The sequence below is a fragment of the Bos grunniens genome, chromosome 7, assembly GCF_055505025.1.
Source record: "Bos grunniens cultivar Pamir isolate PY7600 chromosome 7, Bosgru_T2T1.0, whole genome shotgun sequence".
NCBI classification, from domain to species: Eukaryota; Metazoa; Chordata; class Mammalia; order Artiodactyla; family Bovidae; genus Bos; species Bos grunniens.
The window spans coordinates 8682064-8702052 of NC_141171.1; the positions used below are offsets into that span (position 1 = coordinate 8682064).

Here is a 19989-nt window from a genome sequence, read left to right on the forward strand (position 1 = left end):
CCCAGGGACGGGGGAGCCTGGTGGGGGGCCGTCTATGGGGTCGCACAGAGTCAGACACGACTGAAGCAATTTAGCAGCAGCAGTTTGAACATTCTTTGGCATTGCCCTTCTTTGGGATCAGAATGCAAACTGACCTTTTCCAATCCTGTGGACACTGCTGCGTTTTCCAAATTTGCTGGCATATTTAGTGCAGTACTTTGACAGCATCATATGTTAGGATTGAATCAGATATACAGTGCTTAGCTGCTCAGTTGTGTCTGACTCTTTCTGACCCCATCATCTGTAGCCCACCAGCCTCCTCTGTCAATGGGGATTCTTCAGGCAAGAATACTGGAGTGGGTTGCCATGTCCTTCTCCAGGGGATCTTCCCAGCCCAAAGATTAAACCCTGGCCTCCCACACTGCAGGTGGATTCTTTACTGTCTGAGCCACCAGGAAAGCCCCCAATCAGATGCATATGTGTTAGCTGGAGCCACTAAATTAATGTTAATAAAGGAAATTGTTCTCTAAGGCAGTGCACTACGTGTTTACTCAGGATTCTGAAAGCTCTTGTCACTGAGATGGGATATGCCCTTTCACTCTCGTCAAGGTTGGCTGCTGAATTTTCCCCCCAAAACCTCAATACCCAAGCAATTGTACAACATCATTGACTCAGTTTTACCAGTGTGTGGATTACCATGTGCCATGTCTCTAGCCTGTGTTAAGAAATATTCAAAAACCTTACAATGTTTTTCAGTCCCTTGAAGGAATTGGCTGGAGACAGTGCTTTCTTCATCACACAATGTGACTGTTTTATAAGGATTAGGAAGATCAATGTCTTTTTGGACAAGATCTTCCTGCTTCTATCAAGCAACTGTTTGTTTTAATGTTCTGGATACTGTCAATCTTGTGATTGCTCATTATATATTGGTTATGTGACTTTTCCATTCCCCTCTTCCCTCTTGACAGAGCCTGATTATATCTGGAAGTGGTCAGATGCCCAGCAAAGATACCATATTTTCCACATCCTTTTCAATCATGGACAGTCATGGACAATACGTTAAGGTATTGGGTGGGAATATTGAAATGCTCTGTAGCAGCCTTTTCCCTTTCTATTTGGAATTTGCACAAGACGATGAGACTCTTGGAGCTGACATATCTTGGAAAACTATACATTACAGATGCAGGAACAGAGAGGTAGAATGAACCCTGAGACATTGTTCATGTTCTTCTTTTATAAGGGAGATAAATTAACCCTTCAGTTCAGTTCAGTCACTCAGTCGTATCCGACTCTTTGCGACCCCATGAATCGCAGCAGGCCAGGCCACCCATCTATCACCAACTTCTGGAATTCACCCAGACTCACGTCCATTGAGTCAGTGATGCCATCTCATCCTCTGTTGTCCCCTTCTCCTCCTGCCCCCAATCCCTCCCAGCATCAGAGTCTTTTCCAATGAGTCAACTCTTCGCATGAGGTGGCCAAAGTACTGGAGCTTCACCTTTAGCATCATTCCTTCCAAAGAAATCCTAGGGCGGATCTCCTTCAGAATGGACTGGTTGCATCTCCTTGCAGTCCAAGGGACTCTCAAGAGTCTTCTCCAACACCACAGTTCAAAGGCATCAATTCTTCGGCACTCAGCCTTCTTCACAGTCCAACTCTCACATCCATACATGACCTCAGGAAAAACCATAGCCTTGACCAGACGAACCTTTGTTGGCAAAGTAATGTCTCTGTTTTTGAATATGCTATCTAGGTTGGTCACAACCTTCCTTCCAAGGAGCAAGCATCTTTTAATTTCATGGCTACAGTCACCATCTGCAGTAAATTAACCCTTAATTGTAAGTAAACAATTTACTTTTTTTCTTTTATGTAACATGACTATCCTTTCAGGAAAATAAGATGAAAGTTACTTGGGATAGTATATATTATTTGAGAAGAAATTATTCTTAAGAAATCCTTGTTGTTCTACGAATGAAATAAAAATGTCCAAATATTTCAGATAAAAACTTGGGAAAAATTTTGTGTCGTCGGACAAAGGATAAATGGGAAAACTTTATCAGACTCAGGAAGTGAATTGCAAAGTGAGTTACTTAAATTGTATAAAGAGGTGGAGACAAAGAAATGGACACTCATGGAAATCAATAGAAGGAAGAAGGTTTACTTCCACAATGGATCAAGGAAAAGCAGTTCCTGGCTCAGTTGCTCTTTGTCCTGCAATCAAGGGCACTTCTTGAGATGCAGGAAAGCCATCCTGGTTAGAGCTGCTGTCCCATAAATGCTTTCAGAGCTCTCTTTATGTCTTTATTCCGCAGACTGTAGATGAAAGGGTTCATCATGGGTGTGACCACAGTGTACATCACTGAGGCTGTTGCACTTGAGTGGGAGCTGTGGGTACCAGCAGAGCCAAGGTACACTCTGAGGCTTGTACAATAAAATAAGGAAACAACCAAGAGGTGAGATGCACAGGTAGAAAATGCTTTATACTTCTCCTGAGTTGATGCTATTCTATATATGGAGGAAATTATCTTAGAGTAAGAGTAGAGGATTCCAGCCAGGGGACCAATGGCCAGAAGCAGTGATGTAAAACATATCATCATGTTGTTAAGAAAGGTGTCAGAACACGCAAGTTGGATGACCTGATTGAGTTCACAGAAAAATTGGGGGATTTCTAAGTCTTCACAGAAGGTCAGATCCAAAACTATTAAACTTTGTAGCAAAGAGTTCAGGACACCCATGATCCAGGACATCAGCACCAGCACTCCACAGAGCCAGGGATTCATGATGACCGTGTGGTGCAGGGGGTGACATATGGCCACGAAGCGATCATAGGCCATCACAGTCAGGAGTAAGTCATCCAACACTGCAAAGAGTACAAAAAAATACATCTGTGTGATGCAGCCTTCATAAGTTATAACTTTGCTCTGTGTCTGGATGTTCCACAGCATCTTTGGGATGGTGGTGGAGGTGAAACAGATGTCTACAAAGGACAGGTTGGAGAGGAAGAAGTACATGGGGGTGTGGAGGTGGGAGTCTGAGTTGACAGCCAGGATGATGAGCAGGTTCTCAAATACAGAGATCAAGTACATGGAGAGGAAAAGCCCAAATATGAGGGGCTGAAGTGCTGGTGCATCTGAGAATCCCAGAAGAAAAAATTCTGAAATTCGTGTATCATTCTGTGGTTTCATGTGCTGGAGGTGACTACCAGAAAAATTTAAAAAGATTTATTTTCACATAAGCAACTTAATAACTTAGAATCAATAACCGACTTAAGAACCTAGAATTAATGCTATGTTTATATTGTAGAGCCAATATATTAATTTCTGTATTTGGTGGCTTGCCTGGTCCTCATTAAGGGGATCCTTATTCCATTTTTATAGAATTCCTTTCCCACTGTCAGCCTGATATTCAAGCATAGTGTATACTACTGTTTTTGAGAATATCTTTCATGCATTTGAGGAATATATATTGACTACAGACAATTCTTCAGGCATAGCCAGAGCATAGGGATGTTTAAAAATAAGTGATATTTGGCAAAACTAATACAATTATGTAAAGTTTAAAAAAAAAAAAAGTCTTTACAATCTAAAGACTTATGGCAGTGAGAAAATATAATCAAAACAAAAATAATAACAATGTAACATGTCTAATAGCCCAGATGCAATGACGAAAAGGAAAGCATATATAAAGGAAAGAGTGGATAGAATGTGTTATTTTTATTGGGACTTCAACCAAGACATGCAAATAAGGTAGCACTTTAACAGACACTTTAAAGAAGAACGAGAGAGAGAGAGACAAGGTTATCTGAGGAATATGTGCCTGGCAGAAGGAACAGCCAGTGCAAAGGCCCTGGGGAAGAAGTGTGCTTCAGAAGCTCAAGGCCCAGAATGAGCCAGTGTGTGGTGGGAAATGAATAAGCCATAGAGTGATGAGAGATGATGTTAGAAGATGTTGAGGAGGGAGGAAACCTGTCTGCTGCTGCTCAGGCTTTAAGATACAGGAAGCCCATTGTCCACACTATGTATGTAAATCTTGCACTTTATTAATCTCATTGTAAATGCATCTGATGAATTGAAAATGTTCCCTTCCTTAGCACTTTATTGAATGAGTTATGGCCTCTGTATTATGAGTTACTTTGGAATACACCATTCCAGGTACCCTTACTCTGAGCACTGCTCTCAGTTTACAAAGCATGCACACACACACACAGACACACACACTCACACAACATTCCCAGGCCTCCTAATCAAGTTATTTCCATGTTCCTTCACTCCCTTTCACACTGTTTCACTGTTTAGGCTCTGAGTAGATACAACTCTAGCTTTCCAAATCAAATGTCCTTTCTCTAGAGAATTTAGGAATGGTACCCAGAAATTCTTAAGTCTCCCACGGACAAACAGACTTGGGCTCCATATTGATATATCCATTTTTCTGCTTTGTAATTAAATAAATATAAACAATCTGCCTATAAACATAGAGAGGACGAAATGGACTCGAGAAAGAAAATATCTAATAAACTCAGGTGGTCCCTGAGAGACTTTGAAACAGAAAAAGCTTCTTTGGTTTTTGGCAGCCTAATTAACCCCATTTGATGCCAAGCAAAAATAATAATAATAAAATTGCTTAAAAGATAAAAGTGGTAATAAATGTATGATGTGAAACACTTTAAAGATTGAATGCCCCAAAATAAATTTAAAAAATAAAATTAAAAAAAAAAAAAAAAACAAAACAGAAACAAAAGATTGAATGCCCCTAGTGAAAACTGATCAGAGAAAATAAAATAATAATTCACAAAAGGAAATATACAAAATAAAATATGCTTTGACTGTTGTTAATATCAAAAAGAAGGAGACTTGTTTTTCCTGTGACTGTCCTATATTTGACCAGTCGGTTTCTATGTGATTGAATAGAAGATTAGGGAAGTCCCTTTCTAGTTTTCTTATGTGGCATCTTTCCTTTGTTTTTCTTCTGTGGGTTTTGATCTCATCCTGATAAGTCCAGTGGGCATACTTTAATATCAGTCTTTATCCAACCTGCAAAGACATGCAAAGACCTCCCAGACAACAGCCTTTAAAATTCTATACATACCATGACAATCTCATCCTTTCTTTTTTTTTTAATTTTATTTTATTTTTAAACTTTACAATATTGTAATAATTTTGCCAAATATCAAAATGAATCCACCACAGGTATACCCGCATTCCCCATCCTGAACCCTCCACCCTCCTCCCTCCCCTCCCCTCCCTCTGGGTCTTCCCAGTGCACCAGCCCCAAGTATCCAGTACCGTGCATCGAACCTGGACTGGCGACTCGTTTCATACATGATATTATACACGTTTCAATGCTATTTTCCCAAATCTCCCCACCCTCTCCCTCTCCCACAGAGTCCATAAGACTGATCTATACATCGGTGTCTCTTTTGCTGTCTCATACACAGGGTTATTGTTTCTATCTTTCTAAATTCCATATATATGCGTTAGTATACTGTATTGGTCTTTTTCTTTCTGGCTTACTTCACTCTGTATAATAGGTTCCAGTTTCATCCACCTCATTAGAACTGATTCAAATGTATTCTTTTTAATGGCTGAGTAATACTCCATTGTGTATATGTACCATTGCTTTCTTATCCATTCATCTGCTGATGGGCATCTAGGTTGCTTCCATGTCCTGGCCATTATAAACAGTGCTACGATGAACATTGGGGTATACGGGTCTCTTCCCCTTCTGGTTTCCTCAGTGTGTATGCCCAGCAGTGGGATTGCTGGATCATAAGGCAGTTCTATTTCCAGTTTTTAAGGAATCTCCACACTGTTCTCCATAGTGGCTGTACTAGTTTGCATTCCCACCAACAGTGCAAGAGAATTCATTTTCTCCACACCCTGTCCAGCATTTATTGCTTGTAGACTTTTGGATCGCAGCCATTCTGACTGGCGTGAAATGGTACCTCATAGTGGTTTTGATTTGCATTTCTCTGATAATGAGTGATGTTGAGCATCTTTTCATGTGTTTGTTAGCCATCTGTATGTCTTCTTTGGAGAAATGTCTATTTAGTTCTTTGGCCCATTTTTTGATTGGGTCATTTATTTTTCTGGAGTTGAGTGTAGGAGTTGCTTGTATATTTTTGAGATTAGTTGTTTGTCTGTTGCTTCATTTGCTATTATTTTCTCCCATTCTGAAGGCTGTGTTTTCACCTTGCTAATAGTTTCCTTTGTTGTGCAGAAGCTTTTAAGTTTAATTAGGTCCCATTTGTTTATTTTTGCTTTTATTTCCAATATTCTGGGAGGTGGGTCATAGAGGATCCTGCTGTGATGTATATGGGAGAGTGTTTTGCCTATGTTCTCCTCTAGGACTTTTATAGTTTCTGGTCTTACATTGAGATCTTTAATCCATTTTGAGTTTATTTTTGTGTATGGTGTTAGAAAGTGGTCTAGTTTCATTCTTTTACAAGTAGTTGACCAGTTTGCCCAGCACCACTTGTTAAAGAGGTTGTCTTTAATCCATTGTATATTCTTGCCTCCTTTGTCAAAGATAAGGTGTCCATATGTACGTGGATTTTTCTCTGGGCTTTCTATTTTATTCCATTGATCAATATTTCTGTCTTTGTGCCAGTACCATACTGTTTTGATAACTGTGGCTTTGTAATAGAGCCTGAAGTCAGGCAGGTTGATTTCTCCAGTTCCATTCTTCTTTCTCAAGATAGCTTTGGCTATTCGAGGTTTTTTGTATTTCCATACAAATTGTGAAATTATTTGTTCTAGCTCTGTGAAGAATACCGTTGGTAGCTTAATAGGGATTGCATTGAATCTATAAATTGCTTTGGTAGTATACTCATTTTCACTATATTGATTCTTCCAATCCATGAACATGGTATATTTCTCCATCTATAAGTGTCCTCTTTGATTTCTTTCACCAGTGTTTTATAGTTTTCTATATATAGGTCTTTGGTTTCTTTAGGTAGATATATTCCTAAGTATTTTATTCTTTCCGTTGCAATGGTGAATGGAATTGTTTCCTTAATTTCTCTTTCAGTTTTCTCATTATTAGTGTATAGGAATGCAAGGCATTTCTGTGTGTTGATTTTATATCCTGCAACTTTATTATAATCATTGATTAGTTCTAGTAATTTTCTGGTGGAGTCTTTAGGGTTTTCTATGTAGAGGATCATGTCATCTGCAAACAGTGAGAGTTTTACTTCTTCTTTTCCAATTTGGATTCCTTTGATTTCTTTTTCTGCTCTGATTGCTGTGGCCAAAACTTCCAAAACTATGTTGAATAGTAGTGGTGAAAGTGGGCACCCTTGTCTTGTTTCTGACTTTAGAGGAAATGCTTTCAATTTTTCACCATTGAGGATAATGTTTGCTGTGGGTTTGTCATATATAGCTTTTATTATGTTGAGGTATGTTCCTTCTATTCCTGCTTTCTGGAGAGTTCTTATCATAAATGGATGTTGAATTTTGTCAAAGGCTTTCTCTGCATCTATTGAGATAATCATATGGTTTTTGTTTTTCAATTTGTTAATGTGGTGTATTACATTGATTTATTTGCGGATATTGAAGAATCCTTGCATCCCTGTGATAAGGTCATGGTGTATGATCTTTTTAATGTGTTGTTGGATTCTGATTGCTAGAATTTTGTTAAGGATTTTTGCATCTATGTTCATCAGTGATATTGGCCTGTAGTTTTCTTTTTTTGTGAGATCCTTGGCAGGTTTTGGTATTAGGGTGATGGTGGCCTCATAGAATGAGTTTGGAAGTTTACCTTCCTCTGCAGTGTTCTGGAAGAGTTTGAGCAGGATAGGTGTTAGCTCTTCTCTAAATTTTTGGTAGAATTCAGCTGTGAAGCCGTCTGGACCTGGGCTTTTGTTTGCTGGAAGATTTTTGATTACAGTTTCAATTTCCGTGCTTGTGATGGGTCTGTTAAGATTTTCTATTTCTTCCTGGTCCAGTTTTGGAAAGTTGTACTTTCCTAAGAATTTGTCATTTCTTCCACATTGTCCATTTTATTGGCATATAATTGTTGATAGTAGTCTCTTATGATCCTTTGTATTTCTGTGTTGTCTGTTGTGATCTCTCCATTTTCATTTCTAATTTTATTGATTTGATTTTTCTCCCTTTGTTTCTTGATGAGTCTGGCTAATGGTTTGTCAATTTTATTTATCCTTTCAAAGAACCAGCTTTTGGCTTTGTTGATTTTTGCTATGGCCTCTTTTGTTTCTTTTGCATTTATTTCTGCCCTAATTTTTACGATTTCTTTCCTTCTACTAACCCTGGGGGTCTTCATTTCTTCCTTTTCTAGTTGGTTTAGGTGTAGAGTTAGGTTATTTATTTGAGTTTTTTCTTGTTTCTTGAGGTATGCCTGTATTGCTATGAACTTTCCCCTTAGGACTGCTTTTAAAGTGTCCCACAGGTTTTGGGTTGTTGTGTTTTCATTTTCATTAGTTTCTATGTAAATTTTGATTTCTTTTTTGATTTCTTCTGTGATTTGTTGGTTATTCAGCAGGGTGTTGTTCATCCTCCATATGTTGGAATTTTTATAGTTTTTCTCCTGTAATTGAGATCTAATCTTACTGCACTGTGGTCAGAAAAGATGCTTGGAATGATTTCTATTTTTTTGAATTTACCAAGGCTAGATTTATGGCCCAGGATGTGATCTATCCTGGAGAAGGTTCCATGTGCGCTTGAGAAGAAGGTGAAATTCATTGTTTTGGGATGAAATGTCCTATAGATATCAATTAGGTCTAACTGGTCTATTGTATCATTTAACATTTGTGTTTCCTTGTTAATTTTCTGTTTAGTTGATCTATCCATAGATGTGAGTGGGGTATTAAAGTCTCCCACTATTTTTATGTTATTGTTAATTTCCCCTTTCATACTTGTTAGCATTTGTCTTACATATTGTGGCGCTCCTGTGTTGGGTGCATATATATTTATAATTGTTATATCTTCTTCTTGGATTGATCCTTTGATGATTATGTAGTTACCATCTTTGTCTCTTTTCACAGTCTTTGTTTTAAAGTCTATTTTATCTGATATAAATATTGCTACTCCTGCTTTCTTTTGGTCCCTATTTGCATGAAAAATCTTTTTCCAGCCCTTCACTTTCAGTCTGTATGTGTCCCCTGTTTTGAGGTGGGTCTCTTGTAGACAACATATGTAGGGGTCTTGTTTTTGTATCCATTCAGCCAGTCTTTGTCTTTTGGTTGGGGCCTTCAACCCATTTACATTTAAGGTAATTACTGATAAGTATGATCCCATTGCCATTTACTTTATTGTTTTGGGTTAGAGTTTATACACTGTTTTTGTGTTTTCTGTCTAGAGAAAATCCTTTAGTATTTGTTGGAGAGCTGGTTTGGTGGTGCTGAATTCTCTCAGCTTTTGCTTGTCTGTAAAGCTTTTGATTTCTCCTTCGTATTTGAATGAGATCCTTGCTGGGTACAGTAATCTGGGCTGTAGGTTATTTTCTTTCATCACTTTAAGTATGCCTTGCCATTCCCTCCTGGCATGAAGAGTTTCTATTGAAAGATCAGCTGTTATCCTAATGGGAATTCCCTTGTGTGTTATTTGTTGTTTTTCCCTTGCTGCTTTTAATATTTGTTCTTTGTGTTTGATCTCTGTTAATTTGATTAATATGTGTCTTGGGGTGTTTCACCTTGGGTTTATCCTGTTTGGGACTCTCTGGGTTTCTTGAACTTGAGTGATTATTTCCTTCCCCATTTTAGGGAAGTTTTCAACTATTATCTCCTCAAGTATTTTCTTTTCTTTTTTTTTTTTCTTCTAATTTTATTTTATTTTTAAACTTTACATAATTGTATTAGTTTTGCCAAATATCAAAATGAATCCACCACAGGTATACATGTGTTCCCCATCCTGAACCCTCCTCCCTCCTCCCTCCCCATACCATCCCTCTGGGCCGTCCCAGTGCACCAGCCCCAAGCATCCAGCATCGTGCATCGAACCTGGACTGGCAACTCGTTTCCTACATGATATTTTACATGTTTCATTGCCATTCTCCCAAATCTTCCCACCCTCTCCCTCTCCCACAGAGTCCATAAGACTGTTCTATACATCAGTGTCTCTTTTGCTGTCTCGTACACTGGGTTATTGTTACCATCTTTCTAAATTCCATATACATGCGTTAGTATACTGTATTTATGTTTTTCCTTCTGGCTTACTTCACTCTGTATAATAGGCTCCAGTTTCATCCACCTCATTAGAACTGATTCAAATGTATTCTTTTTAATGGCTGAGTAATACTCCATTGTGTATATGTACCACAGCTTTCTTATCCATTCATCTGCTGATGGACATCTAGGTTGCTTCCATGTCTTGGCTATTATAAACAGTGCTGCAATGAACATTGGGGTACACGTGTCTCTTTCCCTTCTGGTTCCTCAGTGTGTATGCCCAGCAGTGGGGTTGCTGGATCATAAGGCAGTTCTATTTCCAGTTTTTTAAGGAATCTCCACACTATTCTCCATAGTGGCTGTACTAGTTTGCATTCCCACCAACAGTGTAAGAGGGTTCCCTTATCTCCACACCCTCTCCAGCATTTATTATTTGTAGACTTTTGGATCGCAGCCATTCTGACTGGTGTGAAATGGTACCTCATAGTGGTCTTGATTTGCATTTCTCTGATAATGAGTGATGTTGAGCATCTTTTCATGTGTTTGTTAGCCATCTGTATGTCTTTTTTGGAGAAATGTCTATTTAGTTCTTTGGCCCATTTTTTGATTGGGTCGTTTATTTTTCTGGAATTGAGCTGTAGGAGTTGCTTGTATATTTTTGAGATTAGTTGTTTGTCGGTTGCTTCATTTGCTATTATTTTCTCCCATTCTGAAGGCTGTCTTTTCACCTTGCTAATAGTTTCCTTTGATGTGCAGAAGCTTTTAAGGTTAATTAGGTCCCATTTGTTTATTTTTGCTTTTATTTCCAATATTCTGGGAGGTGGGTCATAGAGGATCCTGCTGTGATGTATGTCGGAGAGTGTTTTGCCTATGTTCTCCTCTAGGAGTTTTATAGTTTCTGGTCTTACGTTTAGATCTTTAATCCATTTTGAGTTTATTTTTGTGTATGGTGTTAGAAAGTGGTCCAGTTTCATTCTTTTACAAGTCGTTGACCAGATTTCCCAGCACCACTTGTTGAAGAGATTGTCTTTAATTCATTGTATATTCTTGCCTCCTTTGTCAAAGATAAGGTGTCCATATGTGCATGGCCTCAAGTATTTTCTCATGGTCTTTCTTTTTGTCTTCTTCTTCTGGGACCCCTATGATTCGAATGTTGTAGCGTTTAACATTGTCCTGGAGTTCTCTGAGATTGTCCTCATTTCTTTTAATTCGTTTTTCTTTTATCCTCTCTGATTCATTTATTTCTACCATTCTATCTTCTAATTCACTAATCCTATGTTCTGCCTCTGTTAGTCTACTATTTGTTGCCTCCAGAGTGTTTTTAATTTCATTTATTGCATTATTCATTTTATATTGACTCTCTTTTATTTCTTCTAGGTCCTTGTTAAACCTTTCTTGTGTCTTCTTAATCTTTGTCTCCAAGCTATTTATCTGTGATTCCATTTTGATTTCAAGATTTTGGATCAATTTCACTATCATTATTCGGAATTCTTTATCAGGTAGATTCCCTATCTCTTCCTCTTTTGTTTGGTTTGGTGGGCATTTATCCTGTTCCTTTATCTGCTGGGTATTCCTCTGTCTCTTCATCTTGTTTAAATTGCTGAGTTTGGGGTGTCCTTTCTGTATTCTGGCAGTTTGTGGAGTTCTCTTTATTGTGGCGTTTCCTCGCTCTGTGTGGGTTTGTACAGGTGGCTGTCAAGGTTTCTTGGTTAGGGAAGCTTGTGTCGGTGTTCTGGTGAGTGGAGCTGTATTTCTTCTCTCTGGAGTGCAATAAAATGTCCAGTAATGAGTTATGGGATGTCTATGGTTTTGGGGTGACTTTGGGCTGCCTGTATCTTGGAGCTCAGGGCTGTGTTCCTTGCTGCTGGAGAATTTGCTTGGTATGTCTTGCCCTCTAACTTGTTTCACCCAGAAAGGTTTACAGCGTTATATGGAGAAGAGAAGAGTGAGGAGAGAGTTAGAGGTGACCCGAATGAGATGAGGTGGAATCAATAGAGGAGAGAGTGGGCTATTCAGTAATCTCTTCCTTATGTGCACTCCACAACTCGACTGCTCAGAGTTGTTCACAGAGTTATACAGAGAAGAGAAGAAGGAAGAAGGTGGCAGAGGTGGCCAGGAGGATAAATGGGGGGAATGAAAAGGAGGGAGACAGATCCGCCAGTAATCAGTTCCCTAAGCATTCTCCAATGTCGGGAACACACAGAAATTCACAGAGTTGGGTAGAGTAGAGAGGGGTTAAGGAGGAGACACAGGCGACCTAGTGGAGAAAAAGGAGAGTCCAAAGGGAGAGAGAGCAGTTAAGACAGTAATCTCGCTCCCTAGTGAAAAATGGGTACTGAAGATTGGGTTCTTAAGGTACAAAATTGGTAACAAATACATAAAAACAAAAATTTAAAATCTAGAGTAGAATTTGGAATTTCAAAAATACGATGTTAAAGAAAAGAAGAAGGAAAAGAAAGAGAGAAAAAATGAACAAACAAAAACAAACAAGGTCGCAAAAATTATAAAGAAAATATAGGTACAAAATTGATAACTAATACCAAAAAGCAAAAGTTAAAAATCTAGAGTAGAGTTTGGAATTTCAAAAATACAATGTTAAAAAAAAAGAAGAAGAAAAAGAAAGAGAGAGAAAAAAGACAAACAAGAACAAACAAGGTCGCATAAATTATTAAAAAAAAAAAAATACAGGTACAAAATTGATAACAAATACCAAAAAGCATAAATTAAGAATCTAGAATAGAGTTTGGAATTTCAGATATTCAATGTTATTTAAAAGAAGAAGAGAAAGAAACAGAGAAAAAGAAAAAGAAAAAATAAAAAAGGGTCCCAGAAATTATATAAAAACAAAAACAAAAAAAAACTATAGGTACAAAATTGATAACAAATACTAAAAAGCTAAAATTAAAAATCTAGAGTAGAGTTTGGAATTTCAAAAATACAATGTTAAAGAAAAGAAGGAAAAAGAAAAAAAAAGGTCAAAAAATTATTAAAAAAATTATATATATATGAAGTTTGCTTTAAAAAATAGGGTCTTTTTTTTTTTTTTTTGCAAAGTAATCGGTTATAAATGTGGAAATTAAAGGAATAATAGAGGACTTAATTTTTTTTTTTTTTTTTTTATAGGCTCACTTGTTCAGTCGCACTGAGGGGAGGTAGGGAGGGATGCTGCAAACAAATAACACTGGCGTGTGCTCACAGTGCCTCAGCCACACTGGGTCTGCCCCCTGTTCACGGCACGTGTAGCCTCTCTGCCCACGCTGCTCAGGCTCTAGGTTGCTCCGCCGTGAACCATCCGCAGCCGGCCCTGGGCTGCCTGTACTTCCCAGGTCCAAGCCGCTCAGGTTCAGGTACTCGAGTAGTCCTCAGAGGTGCAGACTCTCATTTGGGCCTGCGTTTTGTGCCCTTCCCAGATCCGAGCAGCTCAGGTGATGAGGTATTTTGCGCGTGTGATTGCTGCGATTTATCACCTTCCCACCGCTCGGTTATCTAGTTGCGCACCGGCACACCTTCTCAGGCAGCTGTTGACCGTCCAGACCCCCAAGAAGTTTTAGTTAGCAAAGAAGCCTGCTTACAGTTTCATAGATAATGTCTCTCTGGGGCTGCGATTGTCCCCTTCCGGCTCTGGCTGCCTATCACCGGAGGGGGATGGTCTGCCGCCGGCTATCTCTGTTCAGTTCTTTGTTCCGTGCGCGGGCCTGGCGGTGTCATAGGTTAGGGCTGGCTTTTCGCGTGGTAGATATCCCACAGTCTGGTTTGCTAGCCCAAATTATTTCGCTCAGATAGTGCTCGGGGTAATTAGGCCAGATCCTTGCGATGCAGCCCGCGTCGCGCCTCCCTGCCCAGCCCCGCTTGCTAATGGCGTATGCAGGCATCTGCGCTGCTTCTCCGCTGGGGGAGTTACTGTAGGGCTCACAATGTGTGGGTTTTAATTATTTTTCCTCCCTGTTATGTTGCCCTCTGTGCTTCCAAGGCTGGGCACAGATTCGGCAGTGAGAAGGTTTCCTGGTGTTTGGAAACTTCTCTGTTTTTAAGACTCCCTTCCCGGGATGGAACTCCATCCCTCCCTCTTTTGTCCCTTTTTTTGTCTTTTGTGTTTTTCCCTACCTCCTTTTGAAGACTTGGGTTGCTTTTCTGGGTGCCTGATGTCCTCTGCCGGCATTCAGAAGTTGTTTTGTGGAATTTACTTGGCGTTTAAATGTTCTTTTGATGAATTTGTGGGGGAGAAAGTGTTCTCCCCGTCCTACTCGTCCGCCATCTTCCCCCCTTCCCAATCTCATCCTTTCGAAGCTGAATAACTTTATATGATTTAAGCCTGAGGACACTGTGATACATACATTTATTCCATTGTACTCTGACTTCTCATTATAATGCAAGATCCAAGCAAGCAGGATTTCACCTGTTTTGTTCACTTCCCTATTTTCAAACGTATGCAAATATATGTGCTGTGTTCATTTGCTCAGTCTGACTCTTTGCAACCCTATGGACTGAAGCCTGCTGGGCTCTTCTGTCCATGGGATTTTTCTGGCAAGTTTACTGAAGTGGGTTGCCATTTCCTTCCCCAGGGGATCTCTCGACCCAGGATTGAACCCGTGTCTCTCGTGTCTCCTAAACTGCAAACAGATTCTTTACCACTGGGCCACTGGGGAAGCCATGCAAAAATATGTGCACCTTCAAATTTAAATAAATGTGAAGTTATATAAAGTAAAAAGAATGACAGAGAGGATGAACCAGGTTATACACAGTAGTTTCAAAGGAACTATATTCAACATAATTGAAAGATGCATCAAAAGCTAACTGCAATGAGATATAAAATAATTTGATGACTTCAACATGGACTGATAATTAAGTTGAAAATCACATAGACATAAAAGAATATGATATGTAATATTCCTAGAAATTTTGGCACTTAGCAGGTGCTTAGTTATTATTTGTTGAATGAATCAATAAATTAGGTCTCAGTATGTAAGTGTATTTAGTATGTCAAGGTCGTATTTCAATAGGTTTGAAAAGGTTGGATTGTTGAATGAAATCTGGCAGAATAGATATCTAATTGGAAGAAAATTAAGTTGATTCCCAGCTTTGGTCCTACTGCAATGAATCAGAGGGATTATATATTCACTGTAAGAGTAAGCAATACCCTCAGGTGAACATTTAGAAAACCACACACAAAATCTACAGGAAGGCCAACTATCTTATTTTTTTCCTTTTGAACTTTGTATTTTATATTAGCGTAAATCCTATTAAAATGTTGTGAGAGTTTCAGGTGGACAGCAAAGGAACTCAGCCATATGTACACAGGTATGCATTCTCTCCCAAATGTCACTCCCATCGAGGCTGCCACATAACGCTGAGCAGAGTTCCCTGGGCTATACAGTAGGCCCTTGTTGGTTATCCATTTTAAATATAGCAAGAGAGCCAACTATCTTAACTAAGGAAAGGAACTCAGAAGTAAGAAAAGATACATTTAACTGAATACAATGTAAAACATTTTAATAGCCAAATCACTGTTCAAAAGTCAGTTGAGAAACTATAATTAGAAAATACATCACAGCAGGATCCTCTATGACCCACCTCCCAGAATATTGGAAATAAAAGCAAAAATAAACAAATGGGACCTAATTAACCTTAAAAGCTTCTGCACATCAAAGGAAACTATTAGCAAGGTGAAAAGACAGCCTTCAGAATGGGAGAAAATAATAGCAAATGAAGCAACCGACAAACAACTAATCTCAAAAATATACAAGCAACTCCTACAGCTCAACTCCAGAAAAATAAATGACCCAATCAAAAAATGGGCCAAAGATCTAAATAGACATTTCTCCAAAGAAGACATACAGATGGCTAACAAACACTTGAAAAGATGTTCAACATCACTCTTTATCAGAGAAATGCAAATCAAAACCACTATGAGGTACCATTTCACACCAGTCAGAATGGCTGCGATCCAAAAGTCTACAAATAATAAATGCTGGAGAGGGTGTGGAGAAAAGGGAACCCTCTTACACTGTTGGTGGGAATGCAAACTAGTACAGCCACTATGGAGAACAGTGTGGAGATTCCTTAAAAAACTGGAAATAGAACTGCCTTATGATCCAGCAATCCCACTGCTGGGCATACACATTGAGGAAACCAGAAGGGAAAGAGACACGTGTATCCCAATGTTCATCGCAGCACTGTTTATAATAGCCAGGACATGGAAGCAACCTAGATGTCCATCAGCAGATGAATGGATAAGAAAGCTGTAGTACATATACACAATGGAGTATTACTCAGCCATTAAAAAGAATACATTTGAATCAGTTCTAATGAGGTGGATGAAACTGGAGACTATTATACAGAGTGAAGTAAGCCAGAAGGAAAAACATAAATACAGTATACTAACGCATGTATATGGAATTTAGAAAGATGGTAACGATAACCCTGTGTACGAGACAGCAAAAGAGACACTGATGTATAGAACAGTCTTATGGACTCTGTGGGAGAGGGTGGGAAGATTTGGGAGAATGTCATTGAAACATGTGAAATGTCATGTATGAAACGAGATGCCAGTCCAGGTTCAGTGCACGATGCTGGATGCTTGGGGCTGGTGCGCTGGGAAGGCCCAGGGGGATGGTATGGGGAGGTTGGGAGGGAGGAGGGTTCAGGATGGGGAGCATGTGATTTTTAAAAAAAAAAAAAAAAGAAATCATTTGAAAAGTTGACAGTGGTAGAATAATAGGCATATGGCATATGGGTATAAAATAATATAGGAGTGTCAAAATGGTGATCAAATGTACGAGTCTTTGACCAAAGTCAAGAATAGTTTGGAAAACAATAAATACCTCTTTCACAAAAAAAAAAAAAAAAAAAAAGTTAAAGAGCTGTCACATTGATTGGGATTGGGACTTTTAAACAGGTAGCAAAGAAGTTCACTAATGCTTCTGACAAATGTAAAATGTTCCAAGTTTTGGGAAGCAGGCTGAAGAAAGGTATAGCTATTAATAATACAGAAGTTCTTTAACTGGGGGTTTCTCAGTCTCAGCACTATTGACCTTCTAGGGAAGGTTGGTCTCTGTGGTGTGGTCTGTCCTGTGCCTTGTAGGATGTCTAGAGCTTCCCTGGTTTCCATCCACTCCTTTTCTGTGTGACAGACAGACATTTTCCCACACATTGCTCAATGTCTCCTGGGAGAAAAATCACTCCTGGTTAGAACTACAGTTTGAACTTCACAATCTCACAATATTTTTATAGTCTTGTTATAACAGCAGCAGAATAACAAAGAATATGAAAGATCTTCAAAATTATGAGCAGCAGAGTCCCATCATACCATTTTTTTAAAAACAATGAGAGACTTTTATATAGTTTGTGGTTCTACTTATCTACTGATAACACAAAACAATGGTTCTCAAAGAGTCTGAGAATTTTACAAAGGAATTCTGTGGCATCAAAACTGTTTTCATAGCCATACTAAGATTGTTTTCACTCTGGTTCCATCATGAAGGTCCAACAGAGGGTTCTACAGGCAGATGACATGGGGCATCACAATAACTGAATGTAGAAGCAGATATGAGATCTAGTTGCCTTTCCCTCCCACCCAGGGATATTTTAAAATTTATTTTTAATTGAAGGATAATTGCTTTATAATGTCGTGTTGGTTTCTGCCACCATTGTGGCACATTATACAGCCACTGAAAGAATGAAATAAACAAAAAGAGTATCTATGATGTACATAGGATTCTATTCATGCATTTTTAAAAAAGCGTATGAATAGGCATGTGTGCATGATATAGAAACAAATTTTACATGAAAGTAATAACCCTCAGCAGTAAAGAATCTGCCTGTCATTCAGGAGAACTGAGGGAGATACAGGTTAAATCCCTGGGTCAGAAAGATCCCCTGGAGGAGGGCATGGCATCCCACTCCAGTGTTCTTGCCTGGAGAAACCTATGGACAGAGGAGCATTGCAGGCTACAGTCCATGGGGTTGCAAAGAGTCAGACATGACTTAGCAATGACACAATCACAACTTATGAAAAAACTGTCAGTAAGAATGAATTAGGTTAAATACAGTGGTTTCAAAACAACTGTTTATAACAAAATTTAATGAAAATCTACCTCCAACATATAAAAATATAAAACAGTAATAATTTAAAGACATCAGTATAGATCACTAATCGAAGACTAAATTATCAAAGACTTGGACATAAAATAATATAACAAAACCTTTTGAAGTGGGAGGTAGTATCTGTGTTATAATTTCATCTTATCTGAAGATATATGAGTTTAAACATGTTTATTGAGATATAGGTTGTTTCTAGTCTTATGGTAAAAAAAAAATAGGTCTTTTTTTTGTTGAATATCTTCAAATGCCTAAGGGGATGTGAGTTTTAGAAATACATCTAATCCCAAAATGCCAAACAGAACAGTAAGGAATAAAGGAATGTGAAAAATAGTCAGCAATATGTATAAAGAGTGATTTATTTTCCTTAAGGGATGCAGGAGAACTTTCACTTTTCATTGTCATTTTCATTTAAAACAAAGATTCACAAGTGAAAGTTACTGGAATGAAAGCCATTTTAGTAAAAAAAAGAAAAGAAAAGAAAAGAAAAAAGCAATAGAGAGAAACAATAAAGCTAGTAGGCTCAACTCCACAATTTATAAATTATCATACATTCACTACATGTATGTCTACACATACATAAAAGAACTAAGTGTCATTGTCTGCTGCTGCTGCTGCTAAGTCGCTTCAGTCGTGTCCGACTCCGTACGACCCCATAGACGGCAGCCCACCAGGCTCCCCCGTCCCTGGGATTCTCCAGGCAAGAACACTGGAGTGGGTTGCCATTTCCTTCTCCAATGCATGAAAGTGAAAAGTGAAAGTGAAGTCGCTCAGTCGTGTCCGACTCTTCGCGACCCCATGGACTGCAACCCACCAGGCTCCTCTGTCCATGGGATTTTCCAGGCAAGAGTACTGGAGTGGGGTGCCATTGCCTTCTCTGAGTGTCATTGTCTAGTTGGTAACAAAAATAGCAATTTCTCTTTTGAAAGAAAGCAGTCAAAATGAGGAATAAAAATGCTCTGACCCACTTTGTTAAAACAAAGGACTCAGACTATTTGCAATAGAGAATGTAAGTGGTTAACTAACCCATGAAAATATAGTATCTCATAGGGAATGAAATAATTATAAAGTAATGTTTATTTGCATATAATTTTTAACCTATTAATTTTTTTTTTCTATGTGAATACCCAGAATGAGGGAAGATACTGTGAAATGTATGTCTCATTTACAGCTACTGCAAGTATGTATTTGCAAACTTTCCCTGGTCTGGATCTTTCTCATCAATGTGGAAACAAAGTCAATTATGCTCCATTTTAAAAATAAAAGAAATGCCATCATTTCACTGTGTATCTTGCCAGATCAATATTTTACTATTCAATATATTACTATTTACTATTTACCCCTTATTAAAAAGATCCTTGGGCTTATACTCTACTATCATTTAAGTATCACAAATGACAATTGCTTTGCTGAGATCAAGTTCCCTTCTCCTTTGGCATTATAAATAAATACATTAATTTATTAAGCAAGCTAGCAAATAGCTACAGTGATCTTTGGGCTCAGAATTAGGCTGCAATGGCCCTTGGGTGACCTCAGGTCACTTTCTAGGCTTCTATTCTCTTTGATCTTTTCCTGCAGTATCTACTGAAATCTCAGGCTCACCTTGATGGGAACTCTGAGAAGAAGATCACTGGGTCAGATGGGGCGCTGACCTGAGGTCAGGGCCGCGGCCGGGACAGTTGGCTCGGCGGCAGCGGAGCGGCAGGAGCAGCGGCGCGAGCGGGGCTGCGCGGCGGGGCGCGCAAAAAAAAAAAAAAAAAAAAAAAAAGAAGAAGATCACTGGGTGGAAGTCT

The 19989-nt window shown here is 38.8% G+C and overlaps 1 protein-coding gene and 1 long non-coding RNA gene across 2 annotated transcripts; one reads left to right on the plus strand and one right to left on the minus strand.

Annotated features, from left to right (window-relative positions):
• Positions 1-945: 945 nt before the first annotated feature.
• LOC147368262 (uncharacterized) lies at positions 946-19476 on the plus strand. Its single transcript, XR_015166599.1, has 3 exons — positions 946-1043; positions 1733-1817; positions 19328-19476. It is a non-coding gene; the product is annotated as an uncharacterized LOC147368262 (long non-coding RNA).
• LOC147368263 (olfactory receptor 7A17-like) lies at positions 2235-3164 on the minus strand. The gene has a single exon (XM_086413439.1). The coding sequence runs from the start codon at positions 3162-3164 to the stop codon at positions 2235-2237; it is 930 nt and encodes a 309-aa protein (XP_086269565.1).
• Positions 19477-19989: the final 513 nt, after the last annotated feature.

Coding starts and splice junctions, on each gene's coding strand:
- LOC147368263 (XM_086413439.1), bottom strand. CDS start 3,164: ATGAAACCACAGAATGATACACGAATTTCAGAATTTTTTCTTCTGGGA.